This window comes from Panthera pardus, unplaced genomic scaffold (genome assembly GCF_024362965.1).
Source record: "Panthera pardus isolate Hobbes unplaced genomic scaffold, ASM2436296v1 HiC_scaffold_20, whole genome shotgun sequence".
In the NCBI taxonomy this organism is placed as follows: Eukaryota; Metazoa; Chordata; class Mammalia; order Carnivora; family Felidae; genus Panthera; species Panthera pardus.
Genome location: NW_026526766.1, coordinates 86,222,563 through 86,241,764, shown reverse-complemented (window position 1 = coordinate 86,241,764; position 19,202 = coordinate 86,222,563). Strand labels below are relative to the sequence as shown.

The window sequence follows — 19,202 nt, the reverse complement described above, 5'->3', positions numbered from 1 at the left end:
TATTCAGTGTTTAAGCTTATTTATCTTTGCTGGTTTAATTAAGATAGACTTGTATTTAGAGTTATCAGCATTAAATATGAAACTTTTTTTCTACCAATGTTTCCTAAAGGTCAAAGAAGCTCATGTTGTCTCTGTTGCAATTTGTTAGCAAAAAGATGACTTAAAATAAAGGGTAATTTTGTGTATCTCAGAGTTTTCATGGATAATTGTTGAGAGAGTTTTCAGAGTCTTTGGTAATCTGACACTTGGATAAATGGGATTCAATTCATTGGATACCCAGGTCTTTCCCAAATAGAATGGAGTGCTAAAGCGTTGGTTACTGAATGTAGGTTTTTGTTTTTGACTTCTTACTGCAGAGAAACTAAGAACATTTGGGTCTATTGGAAAACATGGTTTATGCTTAATTGATTCATGAATTTGCCATCTAAAGGATTCCGGTGTAACAGTTTACAAATGGTTGCTACTTAGTCTCAGCTGGAGACCAAGGTTGCTAAGAGTCAAAATTCTGCTAAATGTAATTAAGACTGATGGAAATAAGGAAAGCAACTCTATATGTAAAAAAGTAGGAATGTGTAAAAAAGAAGGAATGGAAATATATTTTTTTTTCTTGCAGGTTAAAGAGTAATTTTGTCCTAAACGAGACTGGTTTGGAGAAAAATGGCCTGGGACAAAATTTGAATGCAAAGGAAGGTTGTAGAAAGTTCATGAAGGGAAATCTTTGGAAAGGAACTTTATGTATGGTTAGGACAGACTATGTTGCAATGAATGGGTTTTTAAAAGGACACTCGTATAAGGTTAAAATTCTGCTTTTCTCTCTATTCAAAAACAAAGGTTTTTTGGATGGTTTGGCTCTTGATAAAATAATAATAATAATAATAATAATAATAATAATATAGAAAGGTTTGTTTTCTCTTTTGTCTGCCGGGAAAACCACAGCTTTAGGTTTCATCTTTATCATGTCTCTGATCATTAGTTAAAACTTCTCACTGTTTAAAGGAGCTAAGTTTTGCTAACAACTATATCACCCTACATTTTTGCCTTTGGAATCTCTTATTGCCATCTTGGTTAAATAAATATTTTAAAGCCTTAAGATGTGAAATGTTCTCTAATCCTATTGCAAATAGCTGTATAACTTTCTACAGTTTAACAAACTTCCCAGGACTGAAACTGAAAAGAAAGTCTTTTTGACCATGGAGACCTTTTTATTTGGTATGTTAAGAGAAAAGCCCTGTTAAATAAGGTACAACTTAGATGATATTGCTTGGCTAAATGCTATAACTGTTCAAATATATATGCATTTCCCAAAGTTTTAATATATTTTGATAATAAGGTTGTCAATTGACATTCTGATTATTAAAGTATCATGTATCACAGGTAACCGAATTTCCTTGTCAATTGTATCATAACGAACTCTCATCAGATTGTTAACCATGTCCATTTTTGAGTTTTTTGTCACTTATAGTTATTGTACTTATTCTCTTACAAAACATGTTTCCTCTTCCAGGAGATTTATTAAAAGGGCTTTGAGGACAAATTCAGGTATTTGACAGCTTTAAAATCCTAAAACTAAAATAGGTAAGAATGTCCAGAACTAAAAAGCTACACTTGAACTGAACAACAATTAGTAATATGGGACTAAATGAACTGAGAAAGGTTATAGTTTTTGTGACCCTTGTTGAAAACATTGCTGGATCTCTAATGTTTGCTCTTCCAGATTAAGGAAACCTTCTCTTAAGATATGTATAATGTACAGAAATGTGATAAAATATCCCTCTGTAAATAAATTGAAACATCTAACTTTTCTCTCTACCTGAATGAACCCTCTGAAATTCAAAAAGTCTCAGTGAGTATACTTCCACAGCCATCATACTTACCTGCATAAGTTCAGTGAGAATCTGTTCTCCCTGTAATAGCACACCATTGGAAATAATGTTTTTTGTTTGTTTGTTTGTTTGTTTAACAAGGCTTTGGCTGGAATGTCCAATTTGAGAGACATGATTAGACCTGATATGACCATGTGGCTTTAAGGAACTAAGATTGACTTTATGAAACATGGAGCCAATAAAGCCCCTTGGAAATGTTGGCCTGATGCCTTCCCAGCAGACTTACCAGATGAGTAAAGAATGTCACTTCTGGGCAGGTGCAGGGACTTCAGGATATCTTGGGGACCTCCTGGGGAGGAATTTGCCCAAATCTACAAGTATTGCAGGCCTGTGTGATGAAAGTACTTGGCTTGGCTTCTGGCCTGGAGAGGCCAATCAGTTCAGTCTCCAGTTCAATCTGGAGATTCCTTATAACAGGTTCCAGCAAAGCAAACTTTAAAGATTCTTAGGATCAATCACTATTCTTGCTGAGCTTATGTAAATCATTGGGCAAAGTTTCTTAAAACTGGACTTGTTCTGCAAACGAATTAGTCTTGATTTGCTATCTGTGGAAATGAGGGTTTTTAGAGAGAAAAACTACGTTTCCATAACGCAGCTCTCTGGATGTTAATTTCTAGTTCTGATTGTCTTTAAATGTTTGCTGTTTTCCTAGACACCTTGAGCTAAACTTCAGAAAAATTGTCACAATATTTCATGTATAGAAAATTTTCTGTGCTTGTTATTCAGTGGAGACAATAAGTCCCCATGGGCATATGATTATTTAAATAACTGGAAAATGGGATGGATTCCTCCAATAATTGTATGCAAAGATTTTCTCACTGTAGACCTATGAATAGATAAAGACTATAGTGCTTTATTATTCACTGGAGGCCAGGTTAATTCCTAAATCTCTAAATATGCCAACCATATCCTCCCTCCATCTGATCTGACAGTTGCTAGAAACCCACTCCATGTAAACCCAAAACACCTGGTTTATTAAAGGATTGAAAATCTAATACAGCAGAGGATTTAACTCCAAAATGGAAGGACCCCTACTGGGTATATTATATACTCCCACTGCAATAAAGTTGGAGGGGAACACTTCATGGGCTCCTCTATCTAAAATAAGACCTATATCCCCTTTCCAGGAATTCAATGAGTAAATGAATCTGCCTTCTTATTCCTGTGAACCTGTGGAAGACATCAAACTTCTTTTAGGATGGTTGTACCTTTCTTTTTCATCTTCCTTTCCCAATTTCTACTAACAGTTCTTTCTTGCAATGGGCCATTCAAAAGGATCACCACAGACTTTCAGTTAACAAACCAGAAAAACCAGTCAGATTCCTGCTGCCTGTTCCCAGAAGCATCCGAGGATGTTTCAAGCCTAATATCTGAAAAATCTCACTGGCAGTACTGAGAGACACTGGATTTATAATCTGCTCTAACCATTAACCAGTATTTTTCTTGTTTTTATAAAAGTACTGTTTTTAGGGGCGCCTGGGTGGCTTGGTCAGTTAGGCGTCCGACTTCGGCTCAGGTCATGATCTCGCGGTCCGTGAGTTCGAGCCCCGCGTCGGGCTCTGTGCTGACAGCTCAGAGCCTGGAGCCTGTTTCGGATTCTGTGTCTCCCTCTCTCTCTGCCCCTCCCCTGTTCATGCTCTGTCTCTCTCTGTCTCAAAAATAAATAAACGGTTAAAAAAAATTTTTTTTTAAAAAAAGCACTGTTTTTAATTACCGCCTGGCTTACTAAACAAAACAGAGTCTATATGATGGCTATACACCATGTGTTACATGGTTAAGGCCTTAAATGACTCTCAAAATACCATTATATTACTAAATACTAAAATAACTCAAATTCATAAAACACTTCTACAAAACAGAATGGCTTTAGATGTTTTAAGTGCTGCACAAGGTGGAACTTATACTCTTATAAGAACAAAATGCTGTGTATACATTCCACACTACAACAAAAATATTTATGGATTTCTTACTAACATGAATACTCAACTTGGCACATTAAACAATCCCTCTCTTTCCTTAGCGATGGGTTAAAGTCTTGGACTGGAGAATTTTTGTTAGCTTTGTTAGGACTTTTAATGAGAGCTAATCTTTCTAGTTATTCTACTTAGGTTTTGCTGTTTTCTCCCAAGTCTCTCTGCTTGGTACCAAGACTCCATTACTACAATAACTTCAAGCCAACACATGATCCTTTCTACTCAAGGTGGTTCATACACGTTGTCCACCTTGGATTCAGCTGCCTCACCTTAACTGCCCTATATGTTCCCTAAGGGACCAATATTGACCCATAGGTAGGGACAACTCTATGCCCCTACTCAGCAGAAAGAAGCTATAGAAGATGAGACCTTCCTTCAACAGCCTTAAGATATAAAGGTCAAAATTGTTCAGGGGGGGATATGATGAGGGAGGGTGGAGCAATCTGAGGGCAAAACAGGCTGGCATATCCCCTTCCCCCAGGTGGAATATGTGTGGTATTCCTCAAACACTCCTGGCTACCCAAGTACAAAGGAAAGGTGTTTAAGTGCTTGCCATGGCGATGTAGGAAACTAAGACAAATGAAAAATTAATCCTCTTTCTGCCTACAGCCTATAGGCAAGTCCTTGAAAACAGCAGAGTGACCTAACTCTAGGAGCTCAGCTGCCTCCTTAATGACCCATTGCTAGGGGCAAAGAGAACCTTAGGTTACCATTATCCCAGCTTCCAGGACCTGTAAGTCTATTTCCTTGATCTAAACTGCCATGAGTTATATGCTGGCAATCATATTCCAAGTTTATGACCCTGATATGCTGAAGGGTCTCATGACTGAGGTTTTATTCAATGGTAATAAGTGGTGTTTCCCTAGCAACAGGGAGCCCCTCAAGGTCCTGGAAACCTTGCTTCCAAAATACCTTAGAGACTTAATCTATCCCTGATGGGTAGGGATATATACTATATAATCAGCTACCCATCACAACCCCAGTGCAGCTCTTCCTGCCCCTGGGTCCTGTCCCTGTGCTTTAATAAAATCACTTTTTTGCACCTTTTTGCAACTTTGGTGCACCTTTTGCACCAAAGACATCTTCAGGAATTCTTTCTTAGCTGTTGGCTCTGGACCACCCTACCAATACCCCAAAACTTCAATACACATTATAGATTATCACACACATATTTCTGGATTTATAACTGACCTGAATACTCAAATTGGTGCTTTAAGCAATCCCCCTCTTTCCTTTAATGATTGGCAAAACTCCTGGACTTGAGAATTTTCATCAATTACACAGGACTTTTTTTGGACAATTTTTTTTTCTATTCTAATTATGTTTTGCTGTTTCTCCCATGTCTTTGTTTGGTGACAAGACTCCATCACTACAATAACTTCAAGTCAACAGATGATCCTTTCTACTCAAGGAAGTTCATACTCATTGTCCACCTTGGATGCAGCTGCCTCTGCCTTCTGTAACTCTTCTATATATTCCCCAACTGATCAATATTGACTCATAGTTAGGGACATTTCTACACCTCTACTGAATAAGAAGTTACAGAAGATGAAACTTTCCATCTTCAACAACCTTAAAGATGTAAAGGTCAAAATGGTTTAGGGGTGTTATGTTGAGGGAGCAAAAGTCAAGCTGAAGGCAAAGTACAAGCTAGTATTACCCTCCCCCCACCCCAGGTGAGATGTGTGTGACATGCCTCAGGCACTCCTGGCTGCCCAAGAACAAAGGAAAGGAAAGAAAACAAATGGTTAACTGATAGAGATCCCAGTCATGCAGGACATGAGTCTCCATCAGTTTACAAGTATCTTAGTAAATTAGAAGAAAAAGGCAATCTTATCAATAGCCTAATCTCCAGAAACCTATAGATTCAGTTTCCTGGAGCCCCCACATCACCCCTCATAGTAATATGGGGAAGAAAGGCAAGAAGGACATAGCAGGTAACATTAAATTTCCAGATACCTTGCAGCCCATTGACAAATAATTGAGGCTGGCAGAGAAGACTATTTCACAGGGAAATCCCTACTGTCTTAATGTTAATGTTTTGCTAGAGGGAAAAATATCTTAGCTTGACAATAGCTAGGCCTCCAGTATTCTGTAAATCTTCTTTAGCATATTAACATCTCTTAGAAAACTTCCCTTGACTACCTCTTCCATGGCTGTGGTGTATAACCAGTCACTCCTCACAGTCCCAATATAGCTCTTTCTGCCCATGGATCCTGTCCCTGTGCTTTAATAAAATCACATTTTTGCACCAAAGATGTCTTCAAGAATTCTTTCTTGGCCCTTGGCTCCAGAACCCCCCCCCATCACCCCAGCACTTCATCACGGGTGAAGTGGGGGTGCCAGCAACTCAGCCCCCCAACCCTCTCCAGCTGCCTGGCTCTGGCTGGGCCTCTGCCATTGGACCATTCAGCTGGTGGCTGAATATGGGTGTGAGATGTGAGATGTGGCCCCTCAGTGTGCTAAGAAGCAGGGGCAAGTGAGGGCTGCTGCTGGTGTGGGGTTGGGCCTGGAGTTGGGAGCTAGAAGCGTTCAGTCAGACTGGACTCTGCTTCTATGGCCTTCATCCCTTTCTAGGGATCACAGTTTCTGGAAGTGATGCTAATAGGAGCCTGCCTTTTGCTCTTTTCCCTCTCAGATGGCCCAGAGGTCAAGGAACACACAATGGGGACCGGGGGACATATGTTTATTTAGCAACCAAGGAGGGGCTCTGTCAGCTGGGCAGCTGGGGAGCAGCTGGTGGGCTGTGCAGTGAGAAGGGTCCCCTGGTTCTCTCAGTGGTTTCCAGGCTGGTGGGAACATCTGGGCGGTACCCTGGGCAGACAGCAGTGGGAGGGGATGGGGTAGAGAGAGCCAAAGGGCACCTGAGAGGGAGTCAGGGGAATAGAGAGGGTAACAGTGCTGGGCAGGTGGGACAAAGGCAGACCTGGGACCCCCCTCCAGCTGCACCATGGCTCCCATCAGCCCCCTCTGCAGCCATACTTACCGCACACTTGCTCATTTATCCATGCACTCATCTGTGGGGGACAGAGTGGTCAGCATGGGCAGAGATGTGTTTGTAGGATCCCTGACCTCTAGGGCCCCTGCACTGCCTCTGGGCTGCCTTGGCCCTAGGTTGGCCCAGCTACAGAAGCTCTGGGGATCCCCTCACGGATGGTATAGCAGAATGATGGATGATGGTGCAGGGGGCTGAGGGAGAGGCTTGAGGACAAGAAGACCTGGGTGACACCCATTGTCCAAAGGAGGCTGGTGTGGCCCAGCCACAGTTCTGATTGGGCACCAAGCCTTCTGCCTGTTTGCCTGCTGAGTCCTGACAGACCCTCAGCCTTGGGGAGGCACTTGCGCAGGCCAGGCTGCCTGAAGACAAGGGCACCTCCCAAGTCAGTAGTGAGCCAGCCCCAGGGCAAAAGGGAGGTGGCCCAGGAGAAACGAGCCTGGGCAAAGGGAGAGGTGACCAGGCAAGGAGACTGAGGAAACTTGGCCCCAGATGTGTAATTCTCATGTGGGCAGGCCTGAACTATTGTGAAGGAGGAATATTTGGGAACCAGAACCCTGGGTGTGGCAGGGTCTTCCTGAACCTGAAGTGGCTCCTGGGGCTCCAGTAACTGTAGCAGGGACCTGGGTCCCTCCTCTACCCCCTTCCCTAGTGAGGCAACATCAGACCTGGCTAGTCCCCAAGTGCCCTTCCTCTCTTCCCAACTGGTGACTACCGATGGGGGTAAGGAAGATGATGTGGTCTTCGGTGAGTCCCAGGGATTTGGCGAAACTGATGAAGACTTCCTTCAGCACAGAAGGCAGGTCCTTGTTCCTCCCTGTGGGCAAGATGGCTGGTTAGTGGCTGGCAAAAGTTCCATAAATATTGTTGAACATGTGAATGAAACCTCAGACCCCTTTCTCATGAGAGGTTCTGTGGAAAGACCCCTGCCCACCACCCAGGGACTCAGAGTAAAGGGGATGTGAGGACTGGATGTGATGGGCCTCTTTTCCCCCAGCATGAACAAGAGCCAGGTCTCAGAGGGGGTAAGACACACCATAGAGTGTAACCTTGATGTACTCCTGGTTGTTGAAAACTTTCTTGAAGTACAGTATGGCAAACTGGTTGTAGTTTGTGGTCACCACTCGGGTAGTGTAGTTCTGCGTTCCAGTGTAACCTGCATGGTGGATAGTGAGGGATCAGCATGCCCTGGCCAGGCAGAGGGAGCAATTGCTTCCTCCCTGGCCTCCACAGTTTGGTATCTGCATGGAGGGGCAGGGAGGTCTGGGGCCTTGGAGATGCACCCCACTCAGGACTCACGCTCAATATTGCTCAGGTTGAATTGGCCTAGATGCAAATTTGGGATGAAAATTTTGGTCCAGTGGTCACAGTTCTGGTCCCTGTGCAAAAAACAGATGGGTGGGTAAGAAGGTGACAGCCCACCATGCCACAGCAGGAGACTCGCACCCCACCCCTGGTATGGGCCTGGCTCTTTCCCACTGAGCCTATCCCTGCCTGTCCCTGCCAACTCTGCCCTGAGTCACCTGACCTGCTCAGACTCTCCCTCCAGCACCTGTTGTCCTTCCTTCTTCTGGGCTGTTTCCCCTTGGTCACCTTCCCTCTATACTGTCTTCCCCCACATGTGGCATTTGTCCCTTATTCTTTTTTTTTTTTAACTTTTTCTAGATGTTCATTTTTGAGAAAGAGAGAGACAGAGCAAGAGTGGAGGAGGGGCAGAAAGAGAGGGAGACACAGAATCCAAAGCAGTCTCCAGGCTCTGAGCTGTCAGCACAGAACCCTATGCGGGGCTCAAACCGACAAACTGTGAGATCATGACCAGAGACAAAGTTGGACACTTAATCAACTGAACCACCCAGGTGCACCTGTCCCCTATTCTAATCTTGTAGGCTCCTGCTGTAACCTCTCCTTGGGGAATTACCACTGAGGCTGTAATCTGCTGGATGCCAAAGCCTCCCTTATTTGTTGGGCCAACCCTGACCTCTCACCTGTGTCCCATCTGGTCCCATAGCACCCAAGGCCTGATCTCCCCACACCTGTGTTTCTTTCTTCTGCTCTTTCCATGACAGATGCAAGAGCCCCACCCAAGTAGAGGGCCAGAAAGTGAGAGGAGCTGGATAATCCTTGGCTCCTTTCTCTAGGTCCTAATCTGCCCCCACTCTGGTACTCTGGTCATCTCCCACCTATGACTTGATCAGCCTCCTGGGCTGCACATCATCATTCCTCTTCCTGCTGCAGCCACACCCACTCCTCACCAGTACCCGAGGCCCCCCGACACTGTGGTCACCGCCCCTCTCCAGACCACTCATCAGCTCCTGCTCAGGACAGCCATGAGATGTCTTGCTGTTTCTTGAAGAAGTGGCTCTCTCTGCGTCAGTCCACCAGCCCTGTCATGAAGGTCCCAAACCTCCTTCTGACGCAGGTTGTTTTCTCAAGGCCTGATCCACAGATCACCTCCCTGGAAGCCCTTGACAAAGCCCTAGATAGGATCCCAGGCTGGATCGAGCAACCCTCCTCCCATTCTAGGATACCCCGAGTTCTCTTTGTCTTGTCACTGATGACCACCTTTGTCCATCCCCATTACTGTTCTGTGTCTGTGCTGAAGTGACCAAGAAATGTTGATCTAGTGAATGAAAGAAGAAATAAATACACGGATCCAGCATAGGATGAATGATCATCTTCCAGCTTTGGTCACCCCTTGGCTATGTCTTCAGTATGCCTCTTGGACTCCCAGGGCAGCCCTCTAGGCCCCACATGTTCCCCTAGTAGGTGGTAGCTCTCACCAGACCACGGTAGAGGTGACATTGTAGCTGTTGTCTTCGTTCAGCACGTAGGTGGCAGTATACATCTTCAACTGGCTGTGTTTTTCTTTATTAAATTCATTCCCTGCCAATCCTAAGACATACCATTTCCCCTGGAACTACAATGGGAACTGATGATAGGCAGAGCAAGAAGATGCCCCAAGCGGGCCTCCTGCTCCATCCCTGCAGGCAACTCTAGGCAGCCTACCATGAACAAGATGTCCCTCACCTGGGCTGGAGGAACCCAGACTGGCCATCAGGCTGCTCTGATAAAGCCAGGAGAAGCTGGAGCCCATCAGGACAGGCTGGAGCCCTGAGTGTGTCAGGGACAGGGTGACACTTGGCAAGTGGCCAGCTGGCAACCATGAGTCTCAGTTTTCTCATCATGTAGAAGGCCTGAAAATGTTCCCACCTTGCATGGACTGGTGGGGATTATGGAAGAGAGTGTGACCTAGTGTAGTTCAGTTCAGCTGACCCTCTTGTCAGCAAGGTTGCATATGGATGGGGGCATGAAGTGTTCCTACCATGAGGGAACCCAAGGGCAGACTGAGCTAAAGCCTGAGCCCATACTGCCTCTCCTCTCCTCTGTTCACACTCTTTCCAGGGCCTGCCTGCAGCTGCCCCTCCAGGTCACTTACCTTCTCATTCTGGAAGTCAGACTGCAGAGGGACCCTGAGTAGAGGTGGGGCTGGGGTAGGGTTTGGGGTGGAGTCCTGAGCTTGGGTCTGCAGGGCCCCCAGCAGGGCAAGGCCCAGCCACAAGAGACCTAGGGCCATGACTTCAGGGCCAAAGAAGCAGGCAACATTCCAGACGTTACCTGAAAGGGGATGAGTGAGGAGCCTTCTGGGGGGATGCTATTTATGGTCTCTGTGTCCAATGGCTCACCCAGGGTGGAGCAACTTATCCTTTGCCAAATCTTGGAAGGGTGAGGCAATTGCCAGCAACTCGTGCTGAGGATCATGGCAAGCTCTCTGCCCTTTCCCTCAGGTCAGGATTATGCAAGATGAGGGGCAGGAAGGTCCAGGAGGCTGGAGGATGCATTCCCCATATCTCCACATCTCTGGCAAGGACACTGACTCCCTCCACACTCTCTTCTCCCTGGTTAGCACTGTGTGAGGACAAGGGTCTCTGATCTGGACCAGCTGTCATCTCTGACCTCCAGGAGCCTCTCTCTGGGGCCCAAGTGCACGGTGGGGTAAGTGTGGTGGGACCCCCATCCTGCACCTGATGAAAGCAGAGAATGCCTCAAACCAACAGAGCCCAAGCTGCTTTGTGCTTCTCCAAAGGGACAGGGAAAGGGAGGCAACCCAAAGGGACATTCCTGGTAGGGAAGGACAGAGTGTACCCTGTGCTGCTCATGGAGCCCAGATCCTGGCCCTCCCAGGGGCCCACCCTAGGCCATGGCACAGGGTGAAAAACCCTTCCCCTCCCCCTACCACCGAAGGCCTACTGGGGAATGTTCCTGATGAGGGAACATAAGGCAAGCTGAGGGGAAAACACATGCTAGCATGCTCCCCTCCCCCCAGGTGGGATCTGTGTGACATTCCTCAGGCACTCCTGGACACCCAAGAACAAAGGAAAGGAAAGAAATCAAATGGTTAAGTGATAGAGAACACACTCCTCCATCAGTTTACCTATGTCCTAGTAAATTAGGAGAAAAGGGGAACCTTATCAAGAGCCTAATCTCCAGAAAACTACACTCCATTTCCTGGAGTCCAAATATCGCCCTCCCTCCATAGTCATATGGGGAACAATGGCAAGAAGAAAATGGGAGATGGAATTAAATTTCATTATGACCTGCAGCCCATTTTGACAAACACTTGAGGCACACACAGAGTACAACATTTCTCCAGGAATTCCTTACTGTCTGAATGTTAATGCTTTGCTAGAAAGCAAAACGACCTTAGCTTGACAACATCCAGGCCTCCAGTAATGTGGGAGTCTACTTGAGCATATGAAAATCCCTTTAGAAACTTCCTCTTGACTTTATGTCCCCCAACCCCATGGTATATAACCAGTCACTCTTCACAACCCCAGTGTAGCTCTTTCTGCCCAAGAGTCCTGTCCCCATGCTTTAATAAAATCACCTTTTCTGAACCAAAGATTCCTCAAGAATTCTTTCATGGCTGTGAGCTTTGAATCCCCAGCATTCCAGAGCCCCATCATTCCCACCATGAATCAGCCCCTTCCCTCCTCCACGTCCCATTGGCAGGGTGAACCCAGACCTCAGCTGGCCCTAAGGGACTTGGCCTCTCTTGTGGGCCCAATGAACTGAAACCCCAAGCTAGGCATGCAGCCACAAATTGGACAGCTTGCCATAGCAGAGCTCTGAGGCTACAGTCTCTGTTCCTTCCTGGTGGGGGACAATGGGAACATGCATCTGCACGGTGTGAAATGGGGTGGGGGCTCAGGAACCAAGGAGGGCTCTCTACCCTGCTGCTCTGGACACTGGGTACTTTGGGTCACAGTGAGTGCAAGGACTCAGCCTCATCCTTGAGAGATCACTGATACCTTCTGCCATCTCTGGCCATAGTCTTGACTGTGGAGCCCAGAGCTAGGACTGGACCCCTTAGAAGTAAGCTCCTGTCATGGCTGATCCTAGCACTGTCCTGGAGGGGGAGGGGCAGTTTCCTCATGGGGGCTTGGTTGTCCATGGGAGGCAGTGAAGGGACCCAGCCCCCAGGGCAGTATCTCCTAGATGTCACCTCGAGGGCCAGAGGTGATGGAATGCCTGACGTGATGCTGACCATAGGGCTGACAGGCTTCAAATGACACTCCCAGAAACCTCATTGGCTCTGTCACCTGCTGGAGGGGAACCGGCTCCCCTCACATGGGCTTTGGGTGTGGACCTGGAGATAAGTTGACTCTGGGTGAATAGGGAGCATAATGTACAAGCTAGAACCCCTCAGCCCCCACTCTCAGGTGGGATATGTGTGACATTCCTCTGGCTGCCCAAGAACAAAGGAAAGGAAAGAAAACACATGGTTAACTGATAGAGATCCCAGTCATGCAGGACATGAGTCTCCATCAGTTTACAAACATCTTAGTAAGTTAGAAGCAAAAGACAATCTTATCAATAGTCTAGTGTCCAGAAGCCTATAGACTCAGGTTCCTGGAGCCCCTATTAACACCCTCCCCACCATGGAGATGCAGGAAGAAAGGCAAGAAGGAAATGGCAGGTAAGATTAAATTTCCTGATACCCTGCAGCCCAGTGACAAATAATTGAGGCACATACAGGGTACATTTTCCCAGAACCCCCTACCATTCCTAATATAAATGCCTTACTAGAGGTAAAACAACCTAAGCTTGACAATAGCAAGTCCTAGGGTAGATTAGGAGTCCTCTTTAGCATGTCAGACTCCTTCTGGAGGCCTCCTTCCCTTTTGACTTTACTTCCCCCAACTGCCTAGTATATAAACAGTCACTCTTCCCAACTTCAATGCAGCTTTTTTCTGCCCATGGGTCCTGTCCCCATGTTTTAATAAAATCTTTTTTTTTTTTTTTCCTCACCAAGACATCTTCAAGAATTCTTTCTTGGCTGTCAGCTCTGGAACCCTCCCCACCCCACTCAATAACCTCACCATTTGGCCTCCAATGTGGGGTGTGGGTCTTTTCATCTGGACTCAGAGCTTCAGTGCAAACTTGGTGAGCACTTTCTCTTTGCTTCCTTTGCTCTTATTTCAGGGGCTTTTCAAGGAGTCTGGTCTTATTAGAACACTTTCCTGTCTCCATTGCTCAGGCTGTACTCCTGTAGCCCGTGGCTACTCTATGGGGAGGTGAGAGCCTGTCTTTTGGCTGCAAGTGAATCCCCAGGCCAGAATGGTAAAAAGATCCAGAAACGTGTGCCCTCTCTTTATTCCTGTCCTTATATATGGTCATCTGTGTTGGGCATGGGACAGCCACCTAAGTGACTAGCACAGATGCAAATCTTAAGACTCCTGTGTGAGGTTTCCTCCTCATTGGTCTAAAGTATCCCATCCACATCCCTGGCCTAGCTGCTTTTGGCTGTGGGCCCTCCCCTGCAAGCCCGCAAAACCAGTACCTGATTGAATATAAACTCAACTGGGAACCATTTCCTAGGACGTTGGCTGTAAAGACTGTATGTGTTGGACTGTCACTGAGATCATGATGGGTTTCTGTCTTCACTGTTTTCAATGTCCTCTACTAACTACTAACAAAGTAACAAAATTGGGCAATTCCCCTTTGTAAAACCTTTCCAGTTATTTCCATGGGTTAAAAATGGTGGTTTCTGCAGCCTTCTCAGCAAGGCAAACTAGGTCCTTCTGCTGGCCCCTATTTGTAGACTAGGATACAATGGGAAAGTGGGGGGGACACCACCATCCCTCCTACAGAAGCCCTTAATGGTTGGTGATCATAGCAATTTGGTTCAAGGTATGCCTCAGCTCAGTTTGACACCTCAGGAACCTCTGATACATCCTGCGTGGGTGATGCCAACTGGGAGTGGAGGTGGGGGGGGTGGATTTTCGTGGTAATGGACTTTCTCTACTTTTCTGTCTCTAGGAGTAGGACAGGAGCTTCTCCTCAGTACCCAAGGACTCTCCCTTGGGATGCCTTTCTAACCCACTGGAAACAAATTGGATTGCAAAATTTAGGAAAGGGCTGATGTCATGTAACTGTGTATGGCCTTAGTAGGATCTAGCAGTTAGAGGTCTTCTGCAGGAAACAGAATCAATGCACAGAGGTACCCTAGGTCCAGGCCTTCACAGATCTAGGTCAGGACCTGGACCAAAAGCCTCTTGCAGAATGCACTTGCCCAAATGTGTTTGGCTAGTAAACTCCCTCCGGGCATAGTGGATGTCCTAACAGGCCTCCTCCTGATGGAACTCAGGTGCTAGTGGAAGCAAAGGCCCTCCCTGACAAAGGGGATGCTGACTCTTTCTCTCTGTTCCTCTTCCTAATAGATGTGGGAGTCTCTCCCTCATTCATTTCCTGAGTTATCAGCTATAATTGGAGCCAACTGTGGGTAGTCTACCTTGAGACATGGACTTTAAAGACTATTCCCAAGCAGCTGCCCAAACTCCCTTTGTTTCAGGGAAATCCCTTGTCTTCTCTAGCCTGACACAGACTCCCTATTTCCACTTTGATGGAAAACAAACAAACAAACATGGCATCTCCTCTTTCCCAGCTGACAAAGTTTAGAACCAGAAATCCTCTCTCTCTGCCTCTGGCATTTCGCCTCTTCTGCCTTCCCTTTTCCCTCCTCCTGTTTCTGCATCACCCTCTGTGTGACCTACATAACTGGCTTCTATACCATCCTCCCACCCTCGATGTCAAGGAGCGATGAGCACCCCTTTGGATCGCCCACTTCAGATTCCCCCACTGCTGTCCCAGGTAAAATGTGACAATGGGGAACAAATTGATTGTCTTTTAAGTGAACGCAGGTGGAACGTATTCGACGTTTAAGCTTATTTAAGTTTGTTGGTTTAACTGAGATAGATATGTATTTAGAGTTATCAGCATCAAATATAAAACTTTATTCTACCAAGGTTTCCTAAAGATCAAATAAGCTCATGTCTCTGTTGCAATTTGTTAGCAACAAGATGACTTAAAATAATGGTTAATTTTGCGTATCTCAAAGTTTTCATGGATAATTGTTAAGAGAGCTTGCAAAGTCTTTGGTAATCTGACACTTGAGTAAATGGGATTGAATTCATTGGATATCTAGGTCTTTTCCAAATAGAATGGAGTGCTAAAGCATTGATTACTGAACATAGATTTGTGCTTTTGACTTCTTAATGCAGAGAAAGTAGGAATATTTGGGTCTTGGAAAACGTGCTTTGTGGTTAATTGATTCATGAATTTGCCATCTAAAGGATTCTGGTGTAACAGTTTAGAATTGGGTCCTACTTAGTCTCAGCTGGAGAGTAAGGTTTCTAAGAGTCAAAATTCTGCTAAACATAATTAAGACTGATAGAAATAAGGAAAGTCACTCTATATGTAAAAAAGTAGGAATGTGTTAAAAAGATAGAAGGAATGGAAATGTATTTTTTGTTTTAGTAAGAGAAAGTAATTCTGTCCTAAATGAGACTGGTTTGGAGAAAAAGGGCTTGGGAGAAAATGTGAATGAAAGGAAAGTTGTAGAAGGTTCATGAAGGAAATCTTTGGAAAGAAATTTTACGTGTAGTTAGGACAGACTAAGTTGCAATGAGTGGATTTTTAAAAGTACACTGGTATAAGGTTGAAATTCTGCATTTCTCTCTGTTCAAAAGACAAAGTTTTTTGATGGTTTGGATCTTGATAATAATAATAATAATAATAATATACAAAGATTGTTTTCTGTTTTGTCTGCCGGGAAACCACAGCTTTAGGTTTCGTCTTTATCAGGTCATTGATCGCTTAGCTAAAACTTCTCACTGTTAAAGGAGCTAAGTTTTTCTAACAACTGTATAACCCTACATATTTGCCTTTGGAATCTCTTATTGCCATCTTGGTTAAATAAATATTTTAAAGCGTTAAGATTTGTAATGATCTGAATCCCATTTCAGATGTGCTCTATAACTTTCTAAGGTTTGAAAAACTTCCCAGGAATTAAATTGTAAAGAAAGTCTTTGTGACCAATGAGGGCTTTTTATTAGGTATGTTAAGTGTAAACCCTGTTAAAGAATGGTAAACCTTACTTTATATTGCTTGGGTAAATGTTGTAACTGTTCAAAAATATGTGCAATCCCTAAAGTTTAATATGTTTTTGTAATAAAGTTGTCACTTCACATTCTGATTATCAAAGTGTTGTGTATCACAGAAATAACTGAATTTCCCTATCAATTGTATCATAACGAACTCTCATCAGATTGCTAACCATGTCCATTTGTGAGTTTTGTCACTTATAATTATTGCATTTATTCTCTTTCAAAACGTGTTTCCTCTTCAAGAGGATTTATAAAAAGGGCATTTAGGACAAATTCAGGCATTTGACAGCTTTAAAATCCTAAAATTAAACAGGTAAGAATTTCCAGAACTAAAAAACTGCATTTGAACTGAACAACAGTTAGTAATATGGGACTAAATGAACTGAGAAATGTTATAGTTTTGGTGACTCTTGTGGGAAACATTGCTGGCTCTCTAATGTTCGCTCTTCCAGATTAAGGAAACTTTCTCTTAAGATATTTATAATGTACAGAAATGTGATAAAATATCCCTCTGTAAATAAATTGAAACATCTAACTTTTCTCTCTACCTGAATGAACCCTCTGAAATTCAAAAAGTCTCAGTGAGTATACTTCCACAGTCATCATACTTACCTGTGTAAGTTCAGTGAGAATCTATTCTCCTTGTAAAATTGAAAATACTATTTATTTTACTACGGCTTTGACTGGAATGTCCTATTTGAGAGAAATGCATAGACCACAATATGACCATATGGCTTTAGGGAACTAAGGTTGACTTTATGAAACATGAAGCCAATAAAGCCCTTGGAAATGTTGACCTGATGCCTTGCTTACAGAGTTCCCAGCAGCCTTACCAGGTGAGTAAAGAATGTCACTTCTGGGCAGGTGCAGGGACCTCAGGATATCTTGGGGACCTTGTTGAGGGGAATTCACCCAAATCTGCAGGTATTGCAGGCATGTTTGATGCCAAGTATTTGGCTTGGCTTCTGGACTGGAGGGGCTACTGAAAATTCAATGTAGATTCTTTATAAAAAGTTACAGGAAAGCAAATTAAAGAAGATCTATATGATCAATCACTATTTTAGCTGAGCTTATGTAAACAATTAGGGCAAGTTTATGAAAACTGGACTTGTTTTACAAGCAAATAAATTAGTCTTGATCTGGCTATCTCTGGAAATGAGGGTGTTTAGAGAGAAAGAAATTGTTTCAGTAACTCACTGTTACAAATGTTAAATTCTGATTGTCTTTAAATGTTGTTTGCCTAACTGGACAATGTGAGGTAAACTTCAGAAAAATTATCATAATAGCACAGGTATGGACAACCTTTTTGCTTCTTATTCTGTGGGAATAGTAACAGGACCCATTGGGCATACAAGCATTTGAGCAACTGGAAAGTGGGGTGGACTCCCCCAATTGTATATGAAAAGTCTCTTCTCACTGTAGACCTATCAACAGATAAAATATATTGCTTTATTCAATCATTCATTTGAGGCTCAGTTAATTCATGAATTTCTAAATAAATATGCAAAATATATCCTTCCTACACCTGATCTGACAGTTACTAGAAACCCACCCCATATAAACCCCAAACTCCTGGTTTATTAAAGGGTTGAAAGTCTAATACAGCAGGGAATTTAACTCCAAAATGGAAGGGCTCCTACTGGGTCATATTATGTACTCCCACTGCAATAAATTTAGAGGGGAACACTTCATGAGCTCCTGTATCTAAAATAAAACCTGTACCCCCTTCCCAGGAATTCAATGAGCAAACTAATGTGCCTTCTTATTACTGTGAACTTGTGGAAGACCTCCAACTTCTCTTAGGATGGTTGTACCTCTTTTTTTTTCATCTTCTTTTCCCAATTTCTACTACCAGTTCCTTATAACAATGAGCCATTCAAAATGATCACACAGACATTTGAGTTACAAACCAGAAAGACCAGTTTGATTCCTGCTCCCTGTTCTCACAAGCCTAACGTCTAAAAAAAATCTCATGGCAGTACTAGGAGACACTGGGTTTGTTATCTGCTCTAACCATTAACCTGTATTTTTCTTTTTTCTATAAAAGTACCTCTTTTTAATTACCTGCTGGCTTATTAAACAAAACAGAGTCAATATGATAGCTATACACTCCCTGTTACACAGTTAAGGCCTTAAATGACTCTCAAAGTAACATTATATTGCTAAATACCAAAATAACCCAAATGCATAAAACACTTACACAAAACAGAATGGCTTCAGATGTTTTAAGTGCTGCACAAGGGGAACTTAAACTCTCATAAGAACAAAATGGTATATATACATTCCAGACTATAACAAAAAATTTTCAGGATTTTAACTGACATGAATACTCAAATTGACACATTAAACAATTCCTCCCTTTAGTGATGGGCTAAACTCTTGGACTGGAGGATTTTTGTTAGCTACCAAAGGACCTTTCATTTGAGCTAATCTTTCTAGTTATTCTGCTTAGGTTTTGCTGTTTTTCCCCAAGTCTCTCTGCCTGGTGCCAAGACTCCATCACTGCAATAACTTCAAGTCAACACATGATCCTTTCTACTCAAGGTGGTTCATACACGTTGTCCATCTTGGATTCAGCTGCCTCACCTTACTGCCCTGTATGTTCCCTAAGGGACCAATATTGACCCATAGGTAGGGACTACTCTATGCCTCTACTCAGCAGGAAGAAGCTAAGGAAGATGAGACCTTCTTCCTTCAACAACCTTTAAGATATAAAGGTCAAAATTGTTTTGGGGGAGATATGATGACAGATCATGTAGCAAACTGAGGGCAAAACAGATTGGCATATCCCCCCTCCCCTAGGTGGAATATGTGTGGTATTCCTCTAACGGACACTCCTGGCTACCCAAGAACAAAAGAAAGGCATTTAAGTGCTTGCCATGGTGATGTAGGAAATTTAGGCAAG

At 43.9% G+C, this 19,202-nt stretch overlaps 1 protein-coding gene across 4 annotated transcripts in view; it reads right to left on the bottom strand.

Annotated features, from left to right (window-relative positions):
* Positions 1-6,525: 6,525 nt before the first annotated feature.
* The window catches only part of LOC109250094 (neutrophil gelatinase-associated lipocalin-like), a 74,063-nt gene continuing 61,386 nt past the window's right edge, over positions 6,526-19,202 (bottom strand). Inside the window, exons 1-7 of one of the 4 annotated variants that reach the window (XM_019420991.2) lie at positions 10,288-10,482; positions 9,632-9,768; positions 8,151-8,230; positions 7,888-8,007; positions 7,567-7,668; positions 6,843-6,873; positions 6,526-6,720 (exon numbers count right to left, since the gene is read on the bottom strand). In XM_019420991.2, coding sequence (XP_019276536.1) covers positions 6,854-6,873; positions 7,567-7,668; positions 7,888-8,007; positions 8,151-8,230; positions 9,632-9,768; positions 10,288-10,425 — 597 coding nt within the window. In that variant the 5' untranslated portion in view covers positions 10,426-10,482 and the 3' untranslated portion in view covers positions 6,526-6,720; positions 6,843-6,853. Of the gene's footprint in view, positions 6,721-6,842; positions 6,874-7,566; positions 7,669-7,887; positions 8,008-8,150; positions 8,231-9,631; positions 9,769-10,287; positions 10,483-19,202 lie in introns of those variants that run through there. The other 3 variants (XM_019420992.2, XM_053908325.1, XM_053908326.1) reach the window with 3 other exon arrangements.